The 27,070-nt window shown below is 44.7% G+C and overlaps 1 protein-coding gene across 1 annotated transcript in view; it reads right to left on the bottom strand.

Annotated features, from left to right (window-relative positions):
• The window catches only part of PDGFRL (platelet derived growth factor receptor like), a 46,734-nt gene extending 25,557 nt beyond the window's left edge, over positions 1-21,177 (bottom strand). Inside the window, exons 1-2 of the mRNA XM_064272889.1 lie at positions 21,011-21,177; positions 8,190-8,487 (exon numbers count right to left, since the gene is read on the bottom strand). Coding sequence (XP_064128959.1) covers positions 8,190-8,487; positions 21,011-21,065 — 353 coding nt within the window. The 5' untranslated portion in view covers positions 21,066-21,177. The remainder of the gene's footprint in view (positions 1-8,189; positions 8,488-21,010) is intronic.
• Between the last annotated feature and the right edge of the window lie 5,893 nt (positions 21,178-27,070).

Here is a 27,070-nt window from a genome sequence, read left to right as displayed (position 1 = left end):
TTCAACTCTATTCTAAGAGGTTCAGGGAATATTGAAGAGCTTGAGGCAGGAGAATAGCATGACCAGATGCGCTTTTGTGAAAGATCTGGCTGCTGTGTGGAGGATGGATTGGCCAGGCTCAAGAAGTTGGAAAACTCCAATTTCTTAGTAAATTAGGCATTAAGTTCATTAGCTGAAAGTGAGAGAAATGAAGGCTTCAGAAGAGAGCACAACTGAACAGACTAGAGAAATGTATTCAGCTTTGCCAGGGAGCAGAATCGAGGTGCCAGTCAAGCAAGGTGGCCACCATCTAATGGCACCCATCTGGCCAGCTGTGTGGCTTTCTCCAGCAGTGTTCAGTGTCCACGTGCAACAAGAGAAGGTAGGTGAACAGATTCACTTGGGGTTGGAAATTTCCAAGTGGGTATGAAGGAAGAAAAGGGCAGAAAAGCTTAGGGTATGTTCAAGAGTTTGGTAGAAATGACAGACCCTCGAATCTAAGATGAATACAGAGAGAAGTGAAGACAAGGGGGCAGGTGGATAAAGAGGGAGAAGGTAGAGGGGCCAACCAACTAATGGCTCCATGAGATTAAACAACAGTAGTCTCTGAGACAATGAGGATGGAGGATGGATCCAGGTGACAGCACTGTGGACATAAAATACATTTAATACTGTGTTGTTTGCCTATCAGATGCTCCTCACCGGTGCATACAGTGCACACATCAGCACTAAGTAATTATCTTTAAATGTTCAACGAGTGAACACATGACCAGGAACTGATTTCTGACACGATCACTAAATTCCTGGTGAACCCAAAAACATATCCTCAGTTCTGCTATCCATTACCCTGTTCTAGGTGCTAGAATCCAGTAATGAACCAGATAGACGTGGCCCGTGTCCTCAAGGAGCTTATGCGTTCATGGGGAGAGACAGACACAGACCTCAGATGACAAAGAATCAATTAAATGGAAGTGCGCACACTGCTGGGAAAGAGGTGTACCAACTCTCTTGGATCCTCCCTAGCAAAAGCCACGTGGCTTGTACAGTTCCCTGACTGGTATCTGTCCTGCTCAGAACTAACTGGTTCAAAGGATCACTTGGATGATTGTGCTTGAGGAATATGCTTTTCCTAATAACAGTAATGTTTGGTAGAGGGTCATCAAAAATAAGGAGAACCCTCAATGAGATAGATTGATGCAATAACCACAACAATCGACTCAAAAGACCAACAATCACGAAGATGGCACAGGGTCAGGCCGCATTCCGTTCTCTTATGCATCGGATCACCTTGAGTCAGACCAACTCAATGGCAACTAATAACAATTAGTTTACAATTGATTGAACACCTTCCATGGACCAGGCGTGGGCAAATTACCCAGTAGGCAAATTAAGGACAATTGCACTTTTTTTTTTTTTTTACCTCATCAAAGATTTTGCTTCTAGGTATGGCTGGCATCTGTCTCTCTCCCAACCCCACAGCACCTTCCTATAGAATCCTTTTCAAATTTACAACCCCTTACAGGGACAGTTTACCAAGTAAGCAAGGTAAAAACCCACTGCTGTTGAGTCAATTCTGACTCATAGCAACCTATAGGACAGAGTAGAACTGCCCCATAGAGTTTCCAAGGAGCGCCTGGTAGATTCGAACTGCGGACCCTTTGGATAGCAGCCATAGCACTTAACCTCTATGCCACCAGTGACCCTATAGCATGAGCTTATTTATGCTTGCTTACTAATCTGTAGTGTGCAATTTCACATGTTTTTCTGTGCACTAGAGATTGGTAGGAAACCCTGGTGGCCTAATGGTTAGGTGCTACGGCTGCTAACCAAGAGGCCAGCCGTTCAAATCCGCCAGGCACTCCTTGGAAACTCTATGGGGCAGTTCTACTCTGTCCTATAAGGTAGCTGTGAGTCGGAATCAACTCGACAGTAGTGGGTTTAGAGATTGGTAAATAAGCAGAAGTAAGCTTGTGCTTACCTTACTTACTGGGTAATTTGCCCCTGGCCAGGCACTATATCAGCGACACTTACCTCGGGTAATATTAGCCATATATTCCACATAAGGAAACTGGTCTCTCGGTTGCCATAGGAGATTACTGGTCAAAGTTCGCTTTGCTGGTTAGTTGTCAAGACAGGATTCCAATCTAGCTTTGCCTCACTCTAAATCTTGATCTCTCTGTTCCATGAGATGCCCCCTTTTTATGAGGAAAGATGTGGAATAACACATTCGTTCTTACAATTTGATTGAGGAAACTGAAATTTTCTTGCTCTCAGTGTTAAACATATAAACAATCATTGAAAGTTATTCACAAAAAATGTTTATAATTGCACTATCCATAATACAAACTGGGAACCAGTTAAGAAAACAATGAAATATGGATATAATGAAATGCCATATTGTTATTACAATAAGTAAGTAAACTATAATTAAATCTATTTAAAAATCTATATGAAATCTTTTCTGATTAAACAATACTGTGTACACTTTGATTTACAAGGTGTGAATATTTGTACCCTTTCATTCATTTATTTAACCAGCCTTATAAAGCCAGGCATGTTTATGGTGGAACTATTATTTTTTGGTGGTTTTTGTTATTTCTCAAGTTATTTATATTTAACATTTGCTGTATTATTGATTCAAAAACACATTTTCTTAAATCCCAGGATCATAGTTGGAAGGGTCCTTAGAGATCATTTCATTTTACAGACTAAGAAATGGCGGCAGTATCAATGGTAAAACATCAATGTCCAAAGCCAATGGGAAGAAATGGGTTTCTGCCCTCAAGAAAAGGTTTAAACACAGAAGAAAACATTCTTTGATGGTTACGAGGGTGGGAAGGTGGGAGAGGGGAATTCACTAGATAGTAGTCAAGAATCATCTTAGGTGAAGGGAAGGACAACACACAATACAGGGGAAGTCAGCACAACTGGACTAAACCAAAAGCGAAGATGTTTCCTAAACACAAACAAACACTCTGAGGGACAGAGTAGTTGGGGCTGGGGTCTGGAGACCATGGTTTGGGGGGACATCTAGGTCAATTGGCATAACAAAGTTTGTTAAGAAAATGTTCTGCATCCCACTTTGGTGAGTGGTGTCTGGGGTCTTAACAGCTTTTGAATGGCCATCTAAGATGCATCAATTGGTCCCAACCCACTTGGTGCAAAGCAGATTGAAGAACACCAAAGACACAAGGAAAATACTACCCCAAGTGACACAAGGGCCACATAAACCGAGACTCCATCAACCTGAGACCAGAAGAACTAGGTGGTGCCCAGCTACCACAATGACCACCCTGACAGGGAACACAACAGAGAGTCCCTGATGGAGCAGGAGAAAAGCATGGAGCAGAACTCGAATTCACATAAAAAGAACAGTCTTAATGGTCTGACTGAGACTGGAGGAACCTCAGAAGACATGGCCCCCAGACTCTCCATTAACCCAGAACTACAACCATTCTCAAAGCCACCTCTTCAGACAAAGATTAGACTGGACTATAAAACATAAAATAATACTAGTGAAGAGTGTGCTTCTCAGTTCAAGTAGATACACAAGACCTGCTCCTGTCCAGAGGCAGGATGAGAAGGCAGAAAGGGATAGGAGCTGGTTGAATGGACACGGGAAACACGGGGTGGAAATGTGCTGTCACATTATAGGGGTTGCAACTAAGGTCACATAACCATATGTTATAAATTTTTGTATGAGAAATTAACTTGAGCTGTAAACTTTAGGTAAGCACAATAAACAAAAGGGGCGGGGGGAGTCCTGTACCCTCCAGTCTGAAAAGAGACCAAGTTCTATTTGGGCAACATTAAATCTTTTAATCATTTAACCAAGAAATTTTATGCCTAGATGAATATAGCCAAATGCATTAATTCATTCAAGTATATTAAAAATAAATAAATATATATATATATTTTTTTTATTAAGCAAGAACAAATCTGTCTTGGAAGAAGTACAGCCAGAATGCTCCTTAGGAGCGAGGATGGCAAGACTTCATCTTACTTATTTTGGACATATTATCAGGAGGGACCAGTCCCTGGAGAAGGACACCATGTTTGGTGTCATGGATTGAATTGTGTCCCCTAAAAAATTCATGTTAACTTGGCCAGGCCGTGATTCCCAGTATTGCGCGGTTGTCCTCCATTTTGTGATCTGATACAATTATGGGCTGTAAGTGTTAGCCTCCGTGCTTCTGGTTGAGGACTAAGCTGTGCCTGACCCAAGCCATGGTGTTTTCAATCGCCTCGTATGCATGCAAAAGCTGGACAATGAAAAAGGAAGATGGAGGAAGAACCGATGCCTTTGAATTAATGGTGTTGGCAAAGAATATTGAATATACCACGGACTGCCAGAAGAACTAACAAATCTGTCTTGGAAGAAGTACGACCAGAATGCTCCTTAGAAGCAAGGATGGCGAGACTTTGTCTCATGTACTTTGGACGTGTTATCAGGAGGGACAAGTCTCTGGAGAAGGATATCATGCTTGGTAGACGGTCAGCAAAAAATGAGAAGACCCTCAATAAGATGAATTGACATAGTGGCTGCAACAATGGGCTCAAAAATAGCAATGATTGTGAGGATGGCACAGGACCAGGTAGTGTCTTGTTCTGTTGTTCGTAGAGTTGCTAGGAGTCAGAACTGACTTGCCGAGACCTAACAACAGCAGCAACAATCTTCCCAGTACATAAGGTACTTTGGGAAACACAAATGAATATAGAGTTTTCTCTCATCAGGTCCTGTTTCATTTATCTGGGGCCCCACAAATTAACTAGACCTCTTCTTCTTAAGAAATTGCCCCTGCTTTTGTAGATTAGTGACAAAGAACGTCTCCTAATTCAATAGAAAAAGATGAAGTAGTCAGAAGATTAAATTTGAACAAACGGGGCAACATGTGAATTTAGTTCCAGAAAGCTACCAGTATTGGTTAAAATTACCAGGCTTTGGTGGAAGCACACCTGGGGAGCTTCCAACCCTGAAGCTGTCATAACTTTGGAAAGAATGTGTTCTCCACAGGAAAGGAAAGGAAAATACAGGATGAATACTTCTCTTCTATACAAAGGGACCATGATCTGGGAAAGATATCAAGAGTCCGTTTGTTGAGTCTCTGGTGTCAAATAAATCATGAATTTTTTGTTGTCGTTTGACGTAGAGTTGTGAGCAGATGTGTCTACATTTTTGTAAGGTCCTTGGAGATCCGTATCGGTCTTTACTTTCTTATAAGGCCCTTACCGTGCTTTTAGTGAATAGTGTTTAACGTTAAAAAGTCAAAGTTTGTTTTTTCAGCTCCTGGATATTTCTCTTCAATTTAGATTTATGCTCACTTCACTTTGAGTAGTTAAGGTGTTTTCAAACTATATTGGCTAATACCAGCTGCCCTTGAGTCCGTTCCAACTCATGGCGACCCCGTGTGTGTCAGAGTGGAACTGTGCCCCACAGGGTTTTCAATGGCTAATTTTTTGAAGTAGATTGCCAGGCCTTTCTTCTGAGATACTGGCTAATACAACTTTGAAAACACTCCTAGAAAATACTAAATCCTCAATCATTAAATCCTCTGGGTTTAGGATATATTGTATAAGTCCAAGACTAAATGTTGAAAATAATTTAAATTAGATCAGTTCTGATTTAAAAAAATCACATATAAATCTGACTTTTGTAAATTAAGGTATTTAAAATGTATATGGTAGTAAATCTTTACAAATGTGTTCCAAGCAGGGGACGCGTGTGTGTGCGCACACACAAACACAGTTCAAGTGTAGAGACGGAAATGGGAAAATTTGTCTCCCTCATCTTCCATTCCCCATCTGACCCGATAACCCTTATGAACTCTGCACTATTATAGACCATGAAGCCAGAAGGGAACAACCAGCAAAAAATGTGAAGGCGGTCTTTAATAAAAGAGGATAGATAGATAGGAAGGCAGGTAGGTGGGTGGGTGGATGGGTAGGTAGGTATAGGTAGGTCAAAAAAAAAAAACCATTGCTGTCAAGTCAATTCTGATTCATAGCGACCCTATAGGACAGAGTAGAACTGCCCCACAGAGTTTTCAAGGAGTGGCTGGTGGATCTGAACTGCTGACCTTTTGGTTAGCGGATGTAGCTCTTAATCACCATGCCACCAGGATTTCTGGTCAGTCGGTCGGTCGGTCAGTCGGTCGGTCGGTCGTTCGGTCGGTCGGTCGGTCACTTATATTTTAATGTATTTATTCTCCAAGGTGCATGTATGAGAAGGAAGAGCAAGCGGGCCTGGGAGGATGAGAGGGAGGTTGTCATTCAGTCTTCAATAGATAAATCTAAATGTGGAGTGTTTCACTAAGTCCCAGTGAAAAAACACAGATTTAAAAAACAAAAAGCAGTAGTTGTGTGTGTGAAGAGTGCATGCAAGAGGAAGCACCAGATGCCACAGGAATGCACACCTGGGGAGGTCTGACAAGGACTTCCTGGCGAAAGTGAGTCCTGGGCGGAAGTCAGCCGGGGGAGGGGGAGGACACAGTGTGCTGGGCAACAGAAGCAGCAAGGCTTAGGGCCCCCAGGTCCCTGGCAATGACAGCAGCAACTATAAAGAGCCTGGCACATCTGACCCTCTCTCAGGAGCCACACCAGCGAATTCAGCCATACTAACAAAATATTGGAGATGACTCCACAGAGAAGGGAGAGGAACAGGGAGGGTCTCCCACATAGGGATGCTGGACTTTACCCCTAGTGGAAATCCACAGAGTGCTAAGCAGGGGAGTGACATGGTCAGATCTGCATGTTCAAACACCACCTTAGCTTCAGGGGAGATTGGAGGGATACACGCCTGAGTGTGGTTTTCACAACTTTTGAGATGAGAGATAGTAGTGGCTGGGGCAGGGGTAGTGACAGGTGAAGTGGAAAAAGGATAAATTGAAGGCTCTCTAGAAGGCTGGGAAACCCTGGTGGTGTAGTGGTTAAGAGCTATGGCTGCTAACCAAAAGGTCAGCAGTTCAAATCCACCAGGTGCTCCTTGGAAACCACATGGGGCAGTTCTACTCTGTCCTATAGAGTTGCTATGGGTCAGAATCAGCTTGAGGGCAACAGGTTTGGTTTGGTTTTATTCTGGAAGGCTGAATTGACTTGGTGATGAATTGGATGTGGGGAGGGAGGGAGGAACCAAGGCTGACTCTCAGGTTTCTGGCTGAACATGGTGGTGTCCTATAGGGAGGTGGAGTTTGTGAGGAAATATTAACCTTATAAGAATAAGCTGAGTTTAAGACACCTAAGATCCACATTCCTTCTTTCTTTCATTCCAGTCACAGCCAAAGAGACAAAACCCTCTATTTCTCTATCTTATATCATAGAAAGATAGGGCTGGAAAGAAGTAAAAATCCAGTCCCCTTCATTCTACACACGAGGAAACTGAGACGCCGGGAGTTCAGGGGTCTTCTCCAAAGACGCACAGGAGCAGCGTAGCCCGTGCTCAGGGCTCCTCCCGGCACCCTCTGCAGCAGCCCCCTTCTTGGTGTAATCGTTTTCCTAACCATCGCCTTAACCAGTTTTCCTAAGAAGAAGCCCAGCCTCCTGGAGGAGCTCATTCAAACATGAGGGATGTTTGGCCTTCTTATTAATTGAGGGCTCTGAGTGCAAAAGTCAGATATTCAGGAAGGTTAAAAAAAAATCAGAAGCAGTTGAAAAGTGTAAAAGCTGTTAAAGTTGGTCTCTGGTCATAGGACTCTCCTGTTAGATCATTTCAGCTTCCATAATGATTACTTAAAAAAAGATAATAACATAAAACATTAAACCCAGAAATCTAAACCACTGCGGTCAAGTCAATTCCTACTCATAGCAACCCTATAGGGCAGAGTAGAACTGCCCCATAAGGTTTCCAAGGAGCAGGTGGTGGATTCGAACTACCAACCTTTTGGTTAGCAGCCGAGCTCTTAACCACTATGCCATAAGGGCTCCACATAAAACATTAAGAGTTGGTTATTATTCGCAATACAAATTTTTAAATATCCATCTCTACTGTTTCAATTATTTGTCCTATAACATTTAACTCTTTTAACCAACGTTTATAGGGTCTGCAATAATTTTTTTTTTTTTAGTTAGGTGAAGAAAAAAAAGCCTAGGGCTTTTTGTCGCTGAATTTCCATTTTTAGAATCTACTAGGGTGAAATGAGAGATGTTAGAAACTGTGATATTTAATGAGGAAACAACACCAAACCCTTGACCCAATGCAAATAAAAAACACTGACCTGAGGCGGGAGTCCTTAAAGGTGTCAAGATACGCAGGATAGCTCCATCCAATTTGATTTCCTTTACATCGAAGCTCCAAAGTTTGCCCAGCCGTCAGACTCAGGGTGGCAGCAGGCTTCTGGAAGCGACCTTTCTCCATCACTTGCATCATTATGGACTGCGTCTTTGGCGCTGCATCAGGTGGGTCCCTGTCCTTTATCTTAGGAAGTTTGGGTTTCACCTTTTTGTTAGAAGGCTTGATTTTGTTCTCTCCTGGCTCCTTCGGACGCTTGTTCTTAGGAGGCTCTTGGCTGGTAACTAGTACAGATGTGAGAAGACAGCAATGAGCTATGGCGGTGGCACACCCAGAACACGTGACACCTGGAGCAGGTAATGTTTAATACCCACTTCTCTGTATGTCAGAATTATTCTCAGTAATTATCATGTGATACCCAGTATTCTCTTGATCGAGTCTTGGTTTTAAAACAATCATCAAAAAGAAACATTCTATTTCAGCTTCAAAGATATTATTCAAATTCAACAAAATCTTTCACATATGAACTAAAATTAACACTCACCAAGGAGAAATATTATTCTACTAAGTTCACGCTCTACCTCAGAAGCCCCAAGCGGCCACATAGAATGACAGACTTGAAGTCACTCGAGCTGTGTTTCTTGTCTTTGCAGTCTCTTTGCTATCACTGTTCATTCTGCCCCTGTTGTTTAAAAGCAGGAGCACGCACCACCACAGGGGTTAGATTCACAGCTGTGCTGGAAGCCCCGCCAAGGATTCCGAACGGTCGTGGACTCTCTAACTGAATGCACGTCGTGGAGGCTGCTCGTGTCAGGGGCTGACGACATCCGTGTAGAACACGTTTATTGAGGATAAGTACTGTGGTTGTTGTTAGGTGCCGTCCAGTCAGTGTCCACTCAGAGGAACCCCATGTGACAGGGCAGAACTGCTCCATAGGGTTTTCTCGGCTGTAATCTTTAAGGGAGCAGGTCACCAGGTCCTTCTCCAGCGGAGCCGCTGGGTGGGTAAGTACACACGGGCTTACTTGTGTTTACTAACTAATCTGTAGTGAACAAGTGAAATTGTATACTACAGATTAGTAACTGTGCACAAGTAAGCCTGTGCCCACCTTGCTTATTGGGTTATCCAGCCCTGATTGCAGCAATGGTTTAGAGCTGAGCCAACAAAATATTTTTGCAGAGGACCATTTTATCACCAACATTGTTGAGAATTGTTGGCAAATGGTAATAATAAAAAGCTAGCTTTTTTAGTCAATTTTATTATTGTTTTTAACTTTTCTATACACAATGCAGACGCCTGGTGGTGCGTGGTTAAGAACTCAGCTGCTAACCAGAAGGTTAACAGTTCCAATCCATCAGCTGCTCCCTGGAAACCCTATGGGACAGTTCTACTCTGTCCTATAGGGTCGCTATGAGTCAGAATCAACTCGACGGCAACTTTTTTTTTTTTTTTTTAATAGACAGTGCACCCTTATGCCCTTGGGATCCAGAAATTTTAACTGTCCACCGAGGACCCCACAGCCATGCCATTGCTTCCACACAGCAAGGGTGAGAAGACAATGCAGTGTGTTTGCCCATCTGGATAAGCTCAAAGGCTGCCTCAGAGTGGAATTACAAAATGTCCAGACTTCATGGACCCTTAGAGATCACTTAGGTAGGCCTCTCATTTTGTAGACTAAATTAAATAATAATAATAATAAAGGAAGTCCTGAAAAGTTAAATCGATATTACACAAAGCCACTCTGCCAATTAGTGCCAGAACATTATGGGGGAATGCAGGTTCCCTGCCCCCATCCCCCATGCTCACTTCCCTCTCTGTAGACAAACGTCCTGCATGTATTTTGAGCAAATAAAGACACAAACCTTGGCCAGTTGAGGGAATCAACCTGGCATTCATGGACAATAGGGAAATGTGACAAATCAGGGAAATAACCAGAACTTCACTGATTTTGCCTCAGCTCTGTAGTGACGAACTTGGCTTTCTTTGGGCGTTGCCTTTGCTCTTTGAAATAGGAGTCCCTCAGCTTCCGCTCTTGGTTCAGCCTGCCCCTGACTCTGGAACCAATCTCAGTCTTAGGAATTCTACCCAGTAGCGCAGTCCCAGCGTCCATTCCTGGGCACGCTGCTTCCTCCCGGCTCGCGTGCCTTGCCCCGAGCCCTGCTCTCTTTTCCAGAACCTCAGCTCCAGCTGTGACCTCTCATCTTCTCCTAGGCCTGAGTCCCTTCTTATTTCCCTTCCTTCCTCTACCCTAGTTTTCCTAGGTCACACACAGGCCTTGCTGAGCATTCTCAGTCCTGCCAGGGAGTACTGTTCTTGATTCCTAGTGTCCAAGGCTGTTGTTAGTTGCCATTGAGTAGATTCCGACTCATAGAGACCCCATGTGACAGAGTAGAACTGCCCCATAGGGTTTCCTAGGCTGTAATCTTCACTGGAGCAGATCCCCAGGTCTTCCTCCCATGCAGCCGCTGGGTGGTTTCGAACGACCAACCTTTTATTTAGCAGCAGAGGCCCCAGTGCCTACTGTTGGGCCTGTAGTTTGCTAAGACTTGGCTGACGCTGCACGTTGAGTTTATTTCCCTGTGGTTCTAAGCATAGGTACGGCTCGGCCATGGGGCGCATGCACACATTCCCCACCCTCCCAGAGCGGGGAGCATTGTAACTATTGGGAACATGCCAGAACTCACAAACGTACACTCATCCAGCAACTTCAGTTGTGAAGCAGAAGCCTTAGTTTTGCACTAGGGTAAACATCATGGGTTTTTTTCTTAACGTAGAAAATAAAAGCCTACCCTACGGATGTCCACGTAACCTCTGCCCTATAAATATTTCAGTTGCACTATACCTGTGAGATGAATGGGCCTCCGGATCGTCACCGTGTCTACCTGGGTGCTTTTCATCCCTGACTAAGCCTTCTTTATCACGTAACAGGGACCCGAGCTAACAGACGTGCCAACGACCATCTACAAACGCTGTGGAATTTAGGCAACTAGTGCAGGTTCTCCGGCAGCATTAGAGCATCCAAGTGCAGATATTATTTATTCAAATATTGCTCTTATTCCCCAAAATTAACTTGACCTTTTGACCAAACAGACCCTCCCGTTGATCCAGCTATATAGCTGTCCAGTCTCCTGACCATGGACTCGGTCCTGATGGTTGTGGTTGTTAGGTGCCATCAAGTCAATCCCGACACAGAGCAACCCCATGTGACAGCAGAACTGTAACCTTTACGGGAGCAGCCCACCAGAGCCGCTGGGTGGGTTGGAACTGCCAGGCTTTCGGTTAGCAGCCAAGTGCTTAACCATTGCCTGCCAGTGCTCCTTGGTTTGATGGTTAAGGCACTCACTTAAAGCAGCCATCCTGGTGGCCCCACAAACACCCAGATAGTCCTGAATTTGAGTGACTCCCAAATCCTTTGTCTGACTTTGAAAGAATATAACTCTTTTGTCTAGGTGTGCAAGTTTATTATCTTCCAAAGGCCTAAATAATATGAGAAAATATATTGTAGATATATAAAAGTGAATGCTTATTACCACTGCACTTTTGGACTATTGCATAGTATATTTTATTTGCATTTAAAATGCAATTTTAGAGAAATGGGTGGTAAAATTCACAAACCACTAAATGCCAGCTTCAGGTCCTGGTTCTCTGCTTGCCTGCTGTGTGACCTTGGAAAAGTTACTTACGCTCTCTCTGCCTTGGTTTCCTCATCTGTAACTTGAGGATGATATAGTAATAATAACTATCTCATGGTTGTTCTCGGGATTCAATGAGTCAACATATTGTAAATGCTGAGGACCATGTCTGACCCACAGTAAATGCTATGTAAGCGCTACTTGCTACTTCGTGGTTGTCATTATCTCATGTGATCTCCATGTGATGGAGGAAAAGCCGTTATTATTCTTTCTAATTAAACAAACAAACAAAAACAGTTGCTGTTGGGTTGACTCCAACCCACGATGACCCCACACATGGCAGATTAGACTACGCTCCATAGGGTTTCCAGTGGCTGATTTCTTGGAAGTACATCACCAGGCTCTTCTCCTGAGGTGCTTCTGGGCAGACTCAAACTTCCAGCCTTTCAGTTAGCAGCCAAGCGCGTTAAGTGTTTGCACCACCCAGGGACTCCCCTTTCTAATTCATAGGTGAAAAAATTGGGATTGCAGATGCCAAATAGTTCAGCCAAGGTCACCAAGAAGGCAGTGAAAAACCAGGCCCTTTGACTCTAAGCCTAGAGCTCTTCCTGGTTCATCCCACTGCCTCTCAGTTCACCTAGAGATCAGCATATTGTTGCAGCTTCATTTCATTTGCACAAATTACACCCAGAGCAGCATCGTCTAAGTGGATTCTTTGTTTTCTGTGTCCCAGCCTTTCTTTGATAGGGAGTTCCAAGTCAAACAGAACTTGATGCCAGGGAGGAGAGCAAACCTTCCTGGAAGTGCTGGAGATCCTTTTCCAAGGCATACATTAGAATGCCCAAATGAGGAGACGCTGCCTGAAAACAATCTCCAGACTGAATGGAAGAACAAATGTTACAAAGCAAGAAGTAAGAGGACAAAGGATTGTAATCCGCATGGATTGAGGCTATAGACCGTCAAACCTGAGTCAGTAAAGGAGGTCACCTGACCACTAACCTCTATAATTGTATAGAATTGTGTTGGAGAACATAAATTCATTAGACTTATCATTGACTACTGGTTACATAAGGGCTATATGCTTAACACAGTCATTAACAGCAGAGAGCTGTAGCTATTTGCTTCTTTTCTCCCTGATGAACAGTTAGGGGGAAAGGGCTGTCCTGGAGGTAGCATCAAAATTACCATACTATACAAATGCACAAACAACAGAAGACAAATTAGAACTGGAACCTCCTAAAAATTAAATACTTGTGCTCATCAAAAGACTTTATCAAGGCAAAGGAACATATTCTCGGGGGACTTCTAGGTCAACTGGCATAACAAAGTTCATAAAGACAATGCTCTACATCCTACTTTGGAGAGTAGTGTCTGGGGTCTTTAAAAGCTTATGAGCGACCATCTATGGGTCTTTTTCCATCCAGAGCATAGGAAAATGAAGAAAACCAAAGACTCAAGGAAACAATTAGTCCAAAGGACTAATGGACCACAGGAACCACAGCCTCCATTAGCCTGAGACCAGAAGAACTAGATGGTGCCCAGCTAAAACTACCAACTGCCCTGACAGGGATCACAATAGAAGGTCCTGGTTACAGTGAGTAAAAATGTAGGACAAAATACAAATTCATAAAAAGGCCAGATTTACTGGTGCAAGAGAGACTGGAGGAACCCTCAGGACTATGGCCCTTGGACACCCTTTTAACTTAGAACTGAAGACATTCCTGGAGATCACCTTTTAGCCAAATTATAAACAGGCCTATAAAATAAATAATAACATCTGTGAGGAAAGTGCTCCCTAGAACAATCATCTATATAAGCCCAAAAGGGCACCATTTGCCCAAAAGCAAAGATGAGAAGGCAGGAAGAGGCAGGAAAACCAGACAAATGGAAAAGGGGAACTCGGGGTGGTAAAGGGGAGAATGCTAACACATTACCGGGACTGCAACCAACGCCACAGAACAATTTGTGTACAAACTATTGAATGGGAAACTAATTTGCTATGTGAACTTTCACCTAAAGCACAATAAAATAAATAAATAAAATCAAGTGAATTAAAACATTAAAAAAAAGACTTTATCAAAAGAGTAAAAAGAGACCCTACAGACTGGGAAAAAATCTTTGAGAATGACATATTTGATAAGGGTCTAATTTCTAAAATATATAGAAAACTTCAACAACTCAACAACAAAAAGACAAATAATCCAATTAAAAAATGTGCAAAGGACATGAGCAGACACTTCACCAGAGAGGACATGCAAGTGATCAATAAACACATGAAAAGATGCTGATGATCATTAGCCATCGGAGAGATGCAAATCTGAACTACCACGAGATACCATTTCCCCCTGCAGAAATGCCACTGATTAAAAACAACAAATGCTGGTGAGATCTGGGGAGACAGAAGCCCTACCCACTGCTGGTGGGATTGTAAAATGGTACAACCACTATGGTATGGTGCTTCCTCAAAAATCTAGAAATAGAGATACCTTGTGATTCAGCAACCCCATTCCCAGGTAGGTACCTTAGAGATCTAATAGCAGTGACATGAACAGACACGCACACTTATGTTCATTGCAGCACTGTTCACAACAGCAAAAAGATGGAAACCACCTAAATGTCCATCAACAGATGAACGGATAAACAAAATATGGTACATACACACAATGGAATACTATGCAACCATAAAGAATAATGATGAGTTGTTGAAACATAACGTGGGTGAATCAGGTGGACATTATGCTGAGTGAAATAAGTCAATCACAAAAGAACAAATACTGTATGATCGCACTTTTGTAAAAGAGACCAACACTCATGGGTGGTTACCAGGGATGGGGGGGAGGGAGAAGCACTATCGAGATAGTAGACACTGTTATTTTTGGTGGTTGAAAAGGTAACATCAAATGTGAGTGAAGTGCACACAGCCTGATCAAGGTAAACGATGTCACTAAGAAGCGCACCAGGAGAAAGTATGGCTTTGGTAAAGGATATGACATAATAATTTTGCAACAACACCAACAACAACCAAAAACTATGTGTTGTTACACAAATATGTACATAGGCACTAAGTATATGAGTGTGAATATGTGGGTACATATGTTTGCACAGATGGAAGTATCTGTAGGCATATGTACATACAGGTATGTATGTGCACACATGTATGTTCATATATATAATAAACCACATAGGGGAAACAGGTATGGAGACTTCTGAGACATAACCAAACACCTCACAAGATTGGTTTTCTGGGTTTAAAGACTTAAGACCATAGTCTCATGGGACAACTCAGGTACTTGGCATAATATAGTTCATAAAGTGTAGGTTCTATAACCCAGTGTAGTAGATAGTGTCTGGGGTCTTCCAAGTTTGCAAGCAGCCATCTAAAATACAACTATTGGTCTCTACTTATATTGGTCAAAAGAGAAAGAAGGAAACCAAAGATTTAGAGTAGAAAGTAGTCTACAAGACCAACGGTCAACAGAAACCATGGCCTCATCTACCCTGAGACCAGATGAACAAGATGTTGCCCAGCTAACACTACTGACTATTCTGATGAGGGCCACAATGGATGGATCCCTACAGAATGAGAGAGAACTGTGGAACAGAATTCAAATTCTTAAACAGTCCAGACTTACCGGACCAGTTAAGTCTAGAGGACTCCCCAAGACTATCGCCCTGAGACACGCTTTAAACCTTAAACCAAAATTATCCCTTGAAGTTGCATTTTAGTTAAATAACAGATTGGCTTATAAAATAAAGAATATCACCCGTGAGTTATGAGCTTCTTTAAGAAAAATCATCTATAGGTGACCAAATGGTCAAAAATTAAAGTGAAGATGAGCAGGGAAGAGGGCAGGGAAACTGGAAATGGTACAACCAGAATGGAACGAATGAGAATAATGACACATTGTGGCAGATGTAACCAATATCACTAATAATTTGTGTAGAAACTGTTAAATGGGAACCTAATTTGCTGTGTAATCTTTCACCCTAAACACAATAAAATGCTAATCTAAAAAATCACCACACTATAAATTTCCCGAGTCACCATATTTGTAGCTCAGGGGTTTCCCATTAGTTACATAAACTGAGAGACAGGCCCCACTCTCATTTTCCATTCGTCATGAAATACAGCAATGATAGGAGTTGAAAATACTCCTCCTTTCAAGAACCCAACTCCCAAAAACCCTCCAACCGCAGCAGATCGTTTTCTTACACAAGCTGTCCCTGAAAATTTGATACTTCTATTCCAGGACATGTGATACATTTTTCAAAACATCAGTTAGGGTGCCCATCATGGTTTAAGACTCTTCTTGAAACACGTTATTCCTTTGGCTCCCAGGATATCGAGCTGTCTTGGTTTTCCTCCTGTGTCACTGACTACATCCTTCTCAGTCTCTCCAGCACACGTCTTCCTCGGCTTCCCTTCCTGCCTGATCTGAGCCCAAGGCTCAGTCCTTCCAGCTCCTGTCTGACTACACTCGTTCTCTAAGCAGCCTCACATTGCTCCCTAGTCTCGAGCAGTGTTTACATGCTGAAAGCTGCCCCTGTTTCCAGTCCTGATCTTGCCTCTTAAACAGCAAATCTAAATATTCTATTGCTTACTCAGCGTCTCTACTTGGAAGACCAATGGGCATCTCAAATGTAGAACCTCCTAACTGAACTCTGGATGCTGCTTCAGCCCTGCCCCGTCCCAGTGTTCTCTTTATCGGTAAACGCACCCTGTTCTCCTGGTCGCTCAGGTCGGAAACCTTGGAGTCAGCCATTCTTGTTCTGTTTCTCTCCCCTTTGTCACATTCAGCTTAGCCGCAGATCATCTTGGCTTTGCCTTCCAAATAGATCCTGGCCACAGTCTCTTCTGACCCCGCAATCACTGCTTTCCCCTGGGCCAAGGCACTTTTCCCCCATGCTGCTAAAATAGTCTCCTGAGCAGGCTCCCTGCTTCCACTCTGACAGCCCTATCTTTGAAAGTGTAAATCACGGGCATTCCCTGCTCCGAATACTCTAGTGACTTTCACTTAATTAAGAATAAAATCCGAAGTCTTGCCCATGCCCTACAAGGCTTTCACATGATCTATCATCCAGTCCTGGGGCTCCTGGGTGGTGCAGAAGTTTAACGCATTCAGGTGCTGACTGAAAGGTTGGAGGTGTGGGTTTCCCCAGAGGTGCTTCAGGAGAAAGGCTTTGTGACCTATTATTCTGAAAAATCAGCCCTTGAAACTCCTATGGAGCAGAGTCCCACTCTGCCACACATGGGGTCACCCTAAGTCAGAACCAATTCAACGACAGCTGGTTTTATCAGTTGTCCTAGTTTCTCTTCTGACCTCGTCTACTGTCTCTCCCCTCACATTTTTCCAGCCACAGTGGCCACCAGCACAAGCCCACCTCGAAGCTGGTGTGCTCCTGAGCCCTTGGCCCGAAATGTTCTTCTTTGAGCTATCTGCAGCGTTTGCTTCCTCGCTTCAGGTAGCCTCTGACTATCCCATCCAAACCCTCGCTCTGCTCTGCACCCCATCTCTCCTCTTGCCCTCATTCTGGACTCTACGTGTTAGTTCTTGAAATTATATCCTCACTTGTTTATTTACTGCCCATCCTCTCCACTGGATTATGAGTGCCTAAATATAGATCCTAAATGAGTCCAAACACTCATTTTTTGCATTCCTAAGAAATAAGAGGAAACCCTGGTGGCGTAGTGGTTAAGAGCTACGGTTGCTAACCAAAAGGTCAGTGGTTCAAATCCACCTGGTGCTCCTTGGAAATGCTATGGGGCAGTTCTACTCTGTCCTGTAGGGTCACTATGAGTCAGAGTCAACTCGACGGCAATAGGGTTTTAAGCAATAAGAAATTTTATACATACATGTGTATATATATGTTGTTTTATCATAAGGATTTCTGAACTAATTTTTATTCTTTTTTTCAAGGAATAAATTGAAACACAAACATGACACAAGGTTCTGTTAGACTATCATTAGTAGGGTGTTGGCTGCCTTATCCTCTTAGCGATCTGGCTGTATTGCCCGCGTATCATAATGATTCTCTGTAGTCCTCCCAACAGCAGACCCGTTTCACAGGATCCCAAATAAACCGTGTTAGACTGAAGATCAAATCAGCGTAGCTCAGGGCCTGGTGTAGTTCAACAAAATAGCAGTGACACACCAGTCCTTATGCCTCACTGTTTGCTTCTGACCTGAAGTAAAAACACGTAACTAATCAAAAGTTGGCAAGTGCTGTGGTTTTGTGCTTTTTAATGCGAAAATAGCGGCACCGTATCAATAAACACAATGACACATACTCCATACCAAGGCCCCAAATCGGGTGCTGTGAGCAATGTCTAATTCCAAGTGGGGTCTTGGACTATTTATTAGCTGTTTTCCTACCCCACTTTCATGCTACAGGAGTCATACGAGCGCTTCTAACTTCTGTTCTTCATTAGAAGAAATAACATCACTTCTAGGCATCTCAAGCACATTGGAGCTAAGCAAGGCCAGCGTCCCTGGGCAAGGGCAGCCATGCACTGCCTGTACGCGCTTGCAGGAAGCCTTTTCCTGTCAGAAGCTTCTCTCCCAGCTGTGGTCACAAAAACTGAAAGCAGCGGGAAAGGTGGAGTCAGGGGCCTGGTGCCTGCCGTTGGTGCCCTGAGACGGCCCTGCAGATGGCATATTCCAACTGCCCAGCAGAGACTGGAAGGGCCTCCTGTTTGACCCACTGTCATTGATCCAGTCGTGGCCCAAGACAGCCACATGGATAACTCAAAACAGAAAGAGCCTTCATATTAGGTTTAGAGAAGCCATTATGTAATTCAATGAAGCCAGTTTACTTTTCTAATGACGTGGTGAATATTTCACCCATTAATATTCTGTTGTTAGGTACCATCAGGTGGATCCCGACTCACAGGGACCCCATGTGACACAGTAAAGCTGCCCCATAGGGTTTCTAGACTGTAGTCTTTACAGGAACGGATCACCAGGTCCTTCTGAGAAGCCCCTGGATGGGTTCAAACTGCCAATATTTTTGGTTATCAGCTGAGTGCTTAACCATTGTGCCACCAGTGTTCACATATATATATGTATATATACACATATACACTTTAAAAAACATAACCACAATGCTATTACCCCCACTTAAAATTTACCAGTTAGTTCTCATAAATAATATTTAGTATGGGCTCAGATTTCTCGGACTCATAAACGTTTGTTTGTGTGCATGCGTTTTATTTAAACAGGTGTTCAGACAGATGCTCGCAATCGTTCACACAGTTTGCGCACACACGGGCTGGGAGAGAGAGAGCCAGGAGGCAGAGGCTGAACCCTCTCTGCCTTCTAACATACGGGGTCGCCATAAACTGGAACCGACTCAAAAGCAACGGGATTGGTTTTTGGGCGGTTTTTGTCTGAGTCTCTGAGACAGGCATCTTGCGTGAACTGTATAACCAGCTGAATGGGCGATTTGAAATGATTTTGTATGGCCATCTCCTGCCCTATTCAAAAAACAATACCAAACGCTGCATTTCCGTGGAGCCCTGGTGGCACGGTGCTTAAGAGCTGAGGCTGCTGACCAAAAGGTGGACAGCTCGAGTCCGTGGGCCTCTCCTCGGAAGCCCTATGGGGCAGTTCTGCTCTGTCCTGTAGCGCTGCTTGGAGTTGAAGTCGGCTCAGCGGCAACAGGTTAATGCCCTTTCGGCAATCACATACAAGGACCTGCCAGGAGTATTTAATATTGCACTTTACAAATTTGTGCCAGCTTCTCTCTGGGCAAAAAGGAATTGCTACCCTCCCTCCTTCCCCCAGCAGAAACGCTGCCTGCACTTTATTAAGCAAGGCTCCAAGCTTACGGATTCTCTGCTCAACTTCACGCCCTGCAACCACGTTGGACTTGCAAAACAGAATGTGGTATTTTTTGGCAAATGCTTGTAGCTTCACAGGAAAGAAAGGAACTGGTCAGGCTTGAGGAGCAGATAGACTGTCAGCCAGGTTGAGCTGACTCCAGGGTGAGGTTGCATAACAGCAAAAGCTGCTTTTCAACCAAAACTAAGCAAAACCTGGGTCTGCAGCCGAGGAATTTGAGTGGAGGTTTCAGGACACCAGGATGTACCCAGACAAAGAATGTACTGTACTCATAACACCAGTTGAATAAATAATCATTCGGACAAAACAAGTAAATGATAACATATATGTGTGTGTAGCCTATATGCCATATATGCGTGGTGCCGCCGTGGTTAAGGGCTCGGCTGCTAACCAGGAGGTCAGCAGTTGGAATCCACCAGGCGCTCCTTGGAAACCCTATGGGGCAGCTCTACTCTGTCCTGTAGGGTCTCTAGGAGTCTGAATGGACTAGACCGCAACAGGTTATGTATATACACATAGTATCTTCTGGGGCTTTGTGTCTGTCTGTATGTGACTAAGGTGGGCCCGGGGCTGGGAAACATTCACAAAAAAAGTACTATGGCGCATGGGCCCCTATGCGCTCTGCAGAAATGCTTTTTTTTGTTTGTTTGTTTTAACCTTTCCCCCATCTAGGAGCCCTGGTAGTGCGGCGGTTAAGAGCTCCGCAGTTGGAATCGGCCAGCAGCCCCCGGATAAGCGGTGTTACGGCTCTAGGTTTTGGACCCATTCTGAGGTTTAACACACAGGACTATTCGGTTGAGGACCTGGGCAGACCTTGCCGCACTCAAGCTTAAGATTCTATACAAAACAAATCCAGGGCTGTGGAGGGGAGGAGGACACTCCGAATTCTGCAAAACCACCAGCTGTTGCCCTGCTTGGTGGGGCCCGCCCTCCGTCCGAAGCAGAGGCCCCGGGGCGAGCTCGGCGCAGGGATGGAAGCGACCGCCGCGCGCTCCCGCGCCTCCTCCCAGACCGACACGTTGACAGTGGGGGCTGGACCAGGCGCTGGCCGCGGATGCTCGGCCTGCCCGCGGGGTGTTTTCCGGAGGGCTGGAGCAGTCCTGGCGCGGATCCTAAGAGGCGGGGGGTCGACCGGTGGCTCCCACCTTCCTCTCGGACTCCCAGGGAGGTGGAGAGGGCCAGGAAAGGAGAACCTACCCGGAGGGGCAGGTGCAAGGGACAGGGAGTGGCGCCAGGGCTGAGCCTCGGAAGGTCCAAGGGAAGACGACAGGGGCTGGGGGCTGCGGGGTAAAGTCGGGGCACAAGCCGGGCAGCCCCCTGGTAGAGTCACTCACCACTGTCCAGGGCTTCGGGCACCAACAGAAGACCCAGTAGCAGCCAAAGCTTCATCTTTAGGGGCAGGGGAGGGGGCAGAGAGGCACTGGCTGTGCCGCGGAGGAAAGGCGCGGGCTGTGCCGTGGAGTCAGGATGCGGGCTGTGCCGCGGGGGAAGGGCGCGGGTTGTGCCGTGGAGACAGGGCGCGGGCTATACTGCGCAGTCAGGGCGCGGGTTGTGCCGCGTCTCCTGGGCGCGGGCTGGAGGCGCGGGAGAGGGGCACCGCCTCCGGGCGGGAACCAGAGATCGGGGCGGGCTCCTGGGACGCCACAGAGGATTTGATTTCATGAGTAGGAACACAGTTTTGGGGAAGAAGTTTGGGGATTTTTTTTAATTCCCTGTCTGTGTGATGTGACCTCTCCTGCCTCCTGGCGGAGCCGTGAAGCGCATCGCTCTCTCGGGCGCGCGGGAGGAAGGGCTAAGTGCGAGAACGTCAATCCGAGCAGCACTGCGTGTCTTCCAGTAGATTCGCACTCAGGTCTACTCTATGGGACCGAGTAGAACAGTCCCGTAGTGTTTTCCTAGGCTGAGACCTTTAAGAATGGCTGGTGGGTTTGAACCTCCGACCTTTCTGGTTAGTAGCCCAGCGCCCAGCGCTTGACCACCACGAGGGCTCTGTAGTTAAAACAGTAACCCCTTGTAGTTCTCCAATGATCTGCGTTTTACTAAGCTTACTCCAAGAAGGCTTAGTGTAGTCTGTGGGTACTGATGGGGTCACATTTTTCCATAATTGTCTAAATGGCACCAGCGCTCGTCCCCATCAGCTCCAGCAGAGTCTCAGTGCTCTGTAAAACAAAAAGAAAAGCCAGTAAAAAACTCATAGTCATGGAGTGGATTCTGACTCGTGGTGAGCCTGTATGTTTCAGAGTAGAACTGTGCATAGGATTTTCAATGGCAGTAACCTTTCAGAGGAAACCCTGGTGGTGTGGCATAGTGGGTAAGTGCTACGCTTGTGCTCCTTGGAAATGCTATGGGGCAGTTCTACTCTGTCCTATAGGGTTGATATGCAGACAAAGGTTTTTTGTTGTTGTTTTTTTTAATCTTTCAGAAGTAGTTTGCCAGTCCTTTCTTCCTAGGTGCCTCTTCATGGATTTGAGCTACCAACCCCAGGGACTCCTGCTTTGTAAAATCCGTTCCTTTTGAGTCAGCTCTTACTCACAGTGACCCCATGTGTTATAAAGTAGAACTGCTCCCTAGGGTTTTCTTGGCTGTAATCTTTAAGGAAGCCAACTGTCAGGCCTTTCCTCTGTGGTGCTGATGGATGGGTTCCAACTGCCAACTTTTAGGTTAGCAGTCAAGCACACACTGCTTGCATCACCCAGGGACCTGCTCTGTAAAAAACAAACAAACAAAAAGCAAACCCATTGCTGTCCACTCCACTTATAGCGACCCTACGACAGAGTACAGCTGCCCCGGTAGGGCTTCTAAGGAGTGGCTGGTGAATTTGAACTGCCGACCTTTTGGTTAGTAGCCGAGCTCTTAACCAATGTTCCATCAGGGCTCCACTCTGTAAAAAGTGCCTCCTAAATATTTGTTTGTTCCGAGAGTGTTTCTGTTGCCATCTGCTTCCTCGGGGACTCCTCTGTGTCTGGCTGGAGACTGGCCTGCACCCAGCCCTTACCTCCTACCCACCGGCCTCTCCACAGCGGCTGGAACAGTAGAGCTTTGGGGGTGCCAGCTGGGGAGCTTAGCCTGCCATCAGGGGGTCCACCCTGGCTGGCTCCTTCCCAGTGTCCCACAGAGGTTTTGGAGAAGCTGCTGGTTCCCCTTTTAAGCAGATGCCTGATGGCCGCGCACAATAAAACACAGCTAAACATCTTTGTGGTGTCATCTGCTTTCAGCCGAGATCCATGTGATAGCAGCAATGATTTGCCTTTTTCCACATCTTCTGAATCCAGCATGAATTTCTGGCAGCTCCCTGTTGGTGTGCTGCTGCAGCCATATTTGAGTTATCTGCAGCAAAATTTTACAGATGTTGAAAGGGGACAGGGACCTTCCCCCAGAGCCAACAGAGAAAGTCTTTCCCTAGAACTGGTGCTCTGAATTCAGGCTTCTAGCCTCCTAAACTGTGAGAGAATAACTTTCTGTTCATTAAAGCCATGTATTTGTGGTATTTCTATTATAGCGGCATTAGATAACTAAGCCAGAATTTGGTGCCAAGAGTGGCTCGCTGCTCTAACAGATACCTACAATGTGGAAACGGTTTTGGAACTGGGTAATGGGAAGTGTTTTGTTCTGTTGTACGTAGGGTCGCTATGAGTTGGAAGCGACTCCATGGAACTAACAACAACAACAGGCGGAAGAAATAACTTTCCTAGCTCCAATGTAGAGCATGTAGTAAAGATGTATCATCTGCCCATTAGTTATAACGGTCTCTAAATGTCTTGGGGAGGAGAGATAACTTTAAGCTAAAATGTAAAATAGGAAACTTCCGATTTAAGACTTCAGCCACTTCTTCCTTTGCTCTTTTTCTCCATCTAATGGCATGCTGTCTCCTTCTTCAACTATCCCTTGCCTACTTGCTCTCTCCTGCTTATTTCACTAAATGCTCACTTGCTGAAAAGCCATTCAACAGCTTATCAGTCATTTGTTTACACGTTGGTGCCTCTTTGCCATTGAGTCGATTCCAACTTGTAGCAACCCTGGTGGCTCAGTGGTGAAGAGCCCAGCTGCTTACCGAAGAGTTGGCAGTTTGAATCCACCAGCTGCTCCTTAGAAACCTCAGGGGCAATTCCACTCTGTTCTATAGGGTTGCTATGAGTTGTAGTCCACTCGACGGCAACAGGTTTGGCTTGGTTTTTGGTTTTCTTACAGGGCAGTGAAACCCTTGGTCCTGGCTTGAAGAAATATCAGGCATCCGTGAGCAGGTCTGGAAAGATCCTGGCAAGCAGGACACTTAGCCTCTGAGGACTCTCTGAAACCTGACTCATGACAGTGCTACAGGATTCACAGGTTAACGGACCCAGAGCCCAAAGCCAGCTTGCCCCATGTGGTGGGCTGATAGCACTCCTGCATAGTACAGATCTGTCTTGAGTCCTCTTCTTCGTCGTGTTCACAGCTCCAGTCTTTGTAGAGGGCAACCAGGATTCTGCATGCAGGGTCCATGACACCTGAAACCTCTGGTACCTAAGTCTTTAAGAGGTAACTACAAACCTGTTCACGACCCATCAGCCAGTTTGTCATACTAGGGTGGCTTGCACGGAGCTAAGAGGCTGGAAGCTGTGCCACCAGTATTTCAAATAGCAGCAGGGTCAGCCATGGTGGACAGGTTTCAGCAGAGCTTCCAGACTGAGACAGACTAGTAAGAAAGACCTGACAATCTGCTTCCCAAAATTAGCCAATGAAAACCCTATGGATCACAACGGATTATTGCCCGATTTAGTGTTGGAAGATGAGCCCCGAGGTTGGAAGGCACTCAAAATACACAGTGGCCCCAACCATGGACCTGAGTGTACTAATCGTGAAGATGATGCAGGACTGGGTAATATTTCATTCCGTCTGTTGTACACGGGGTCGCAGTGAGTCAGATGGAGCTGACTCAATGACAACTAGCAATGAACCTGTTACTAGAAAGATTCCAGTAGATAAATCAGGTATTGAGTTTCTTTCTAGATAGTTTCAGCCATACTTTGACCTACTTTAAAAGACTTAAATTGAAATGTGATAATGGAAAAGTTATTACTGTATGTCCTTGAGAATTTCTGAGATATTTATGGAAATGAATTTTTCCATATAGACAGGTGGGGGTTTCTCAGCATAATCTCTCTCAGTAGTCTGTGGGCTTTGACCCCCAAGCCTGAAAAGAAAGCCTATCTGTGGCTTTTTTTAAAGAACGCTCACAAGATAGTGTTCCCGTCTCACGAGGTTCTTGGCTGGTTCCATACCCCAGTCACAGACCCTGAGGAGTCACTTCCTTCCATGTGACCCCATGGTACCAGAGCAGAGGTGAGGCACCAAAACTAGTCACAGTCCCCATCAAGCCAACAGCTAGATACATTAGACTTTTGGCTTCTTCTTGGCAAATACTTTGCAGTTTTAGATAGGTTTTTGATGTTGACGAAATTCACAATTCAGGTTTTTTTTTTTTTTAATTCATCATGGTGTTCCCTTCATTTGAATCAGTAAGAACTAACCATATACATGGAGACATTTCAAAATTAAACAACCCTAATTCTAGAGATTTGCAGTTTTAAATAACTTAGAGACATGTTAGAAAATGCTTTTATTTCTCCCTCCCTGTCCGAGTGTCAAGAAGGTGAAAGGTAAGTGGTGACTCACCATGCTGACAATATTTGTTAGTTGTACATAGCTGATCACTAGGGGTTGTTATTTCACAATTACTAAGGCAATGATTTGGTGGGGAGAACACCTAACAACTTCTTGTAGAACAAAGTGATGTCAAAGAGCAATGTCCACCCGTGGCAACTGAGGTGGTGGGTCTTTGATGAGCAGTCTTAGGGTGACGTGCTTCAGGGGCAACTGGTATTTTTATGAAAGTGCCATGAGCACTGAAGGCAATAAAGACATTTCCTTTACCTCATAGAGTTTGGTGGTCATAGAGTCGGCCCTAAGCTGCTAGGTGAGTAGTCTTAACGATATGATCATTTCAATTTAGATTATATTACATTTCTGAGCTTTCAGGATTCCCAAATAAAACAGGAGTGCCTGGGTGAAGAAGACGATTAAGCTTTTGACTACTAGCTGAAGGGTTGGCAGTTCAAACCCACCCAGAGGCCATCTGCTTCTGAAACATCACAGCCTTGAAAACCCTATGGAGCAGTCCTACTCTGCACACATGGGGTCGCCATGAGTCGGAATCGACTCAACGGGCAACTAACGACACATTTCTGATCTTTAAAGTTTCCCAAATTAAAAAAAAAAGTTTAAATTAGTTAAATGTGAAACGAATGCTTTTGGTATGAGAGGCGCATACGTATACTACATTACTACAACTCATATAAAGTTTATTTTAAAAATACACGGTCACATGAGAAACGACGTTTTACAATAGTAAAGCAGGAACAGTTTTTATTTATTACAAATGCTAAAAAATAATCCAACTTTATACGTAAAAAGGAACACTGATTTTCATTAAAACATTGAAATTTAAAATGACCTACTCAACAAGATACTCCTTACATTCGCACAAGTCCAATGTATTTGTCAGTTTTTACAGACATAGGATTCCTGTAGAGTTTGGGGCCCTCCAACAATTTCTATTAAGAATCATGATAAAATAAAGTAACAAAACAGTTGGGCACTCCTAGTGGATACTGACAGATGAAGAGCACACCAACTAGGCCTGGTCCAGCGAAACCCGCCCCATTGGCTGTACAAGGCCCTTTACCAACTGGGTTGTGGGCCATGCCCTTTGTATCCTAAGGCCAGCAGTGTGTACAGGGATGGCAGCAGACCAGGCCCTACAGCACCAGTTCCAGGAAGCAGCCACTCCTTACAGGAGTCAGAGATTGCTTGGTCCTTTTCACGTACCTTGATGTACTCTTGGGATTCAGAAATGAAATTAAGGACCTTAAGCTACCTTACCACCGTCTTAAGTCTGTCACTTCATACCTCCCCCTTCATCTCAAGACCCCACCCAACAGGTGTAGCTATAGGCAGGTGCTCACACTTCACAGGCTGCCTGACCCTGGAACCAGCCTGGGGTCCTGGCACTGACTCCCACGGGGCCCTCAGCCATCAGGGAGGCTCTGTAAGGCCCACAGACTTTGACAGTGGCTTCAGTCATGGTGAATAAAAATTAAATAGAGTCCTCCCAGAAAACAGTTGCCAATTGAATTAAGCCATAACAAAATGCATTTGTAAACATATGGTACATATAAACAATAATGAATGTTACAAAAACTAACAACTAAACCAACAACCACAGCAAATGGGTACCTTAGAGTCCAGAAACCTGAAAGCCATTTAAATGTTTGAATATGATTATACACGGAAAAAAAAAAAAAAAAAACTCAGCTAAATGAGAAAAAAAAAAAAAACATCAAGCAACCTTATTTTCA

Source organism: Loxodonta africana, chromosome 19 (genome assembly GCF_030014295.1).
Source record: "Loxodonta africana isolate mLoxAfr1 chromosome 19, mLoxAfr1.hap2, whole genome shotgun sequence".
Lineage (NCBI taxonomy): Eukaryota > Metazoa > Chordata > Mammalia > Proboscidea > Elephantidae > Loxodonta > Loxodonta africana.
This window is presented reverse-complemented; position numbering and strand designations above follow the sequence as displayed.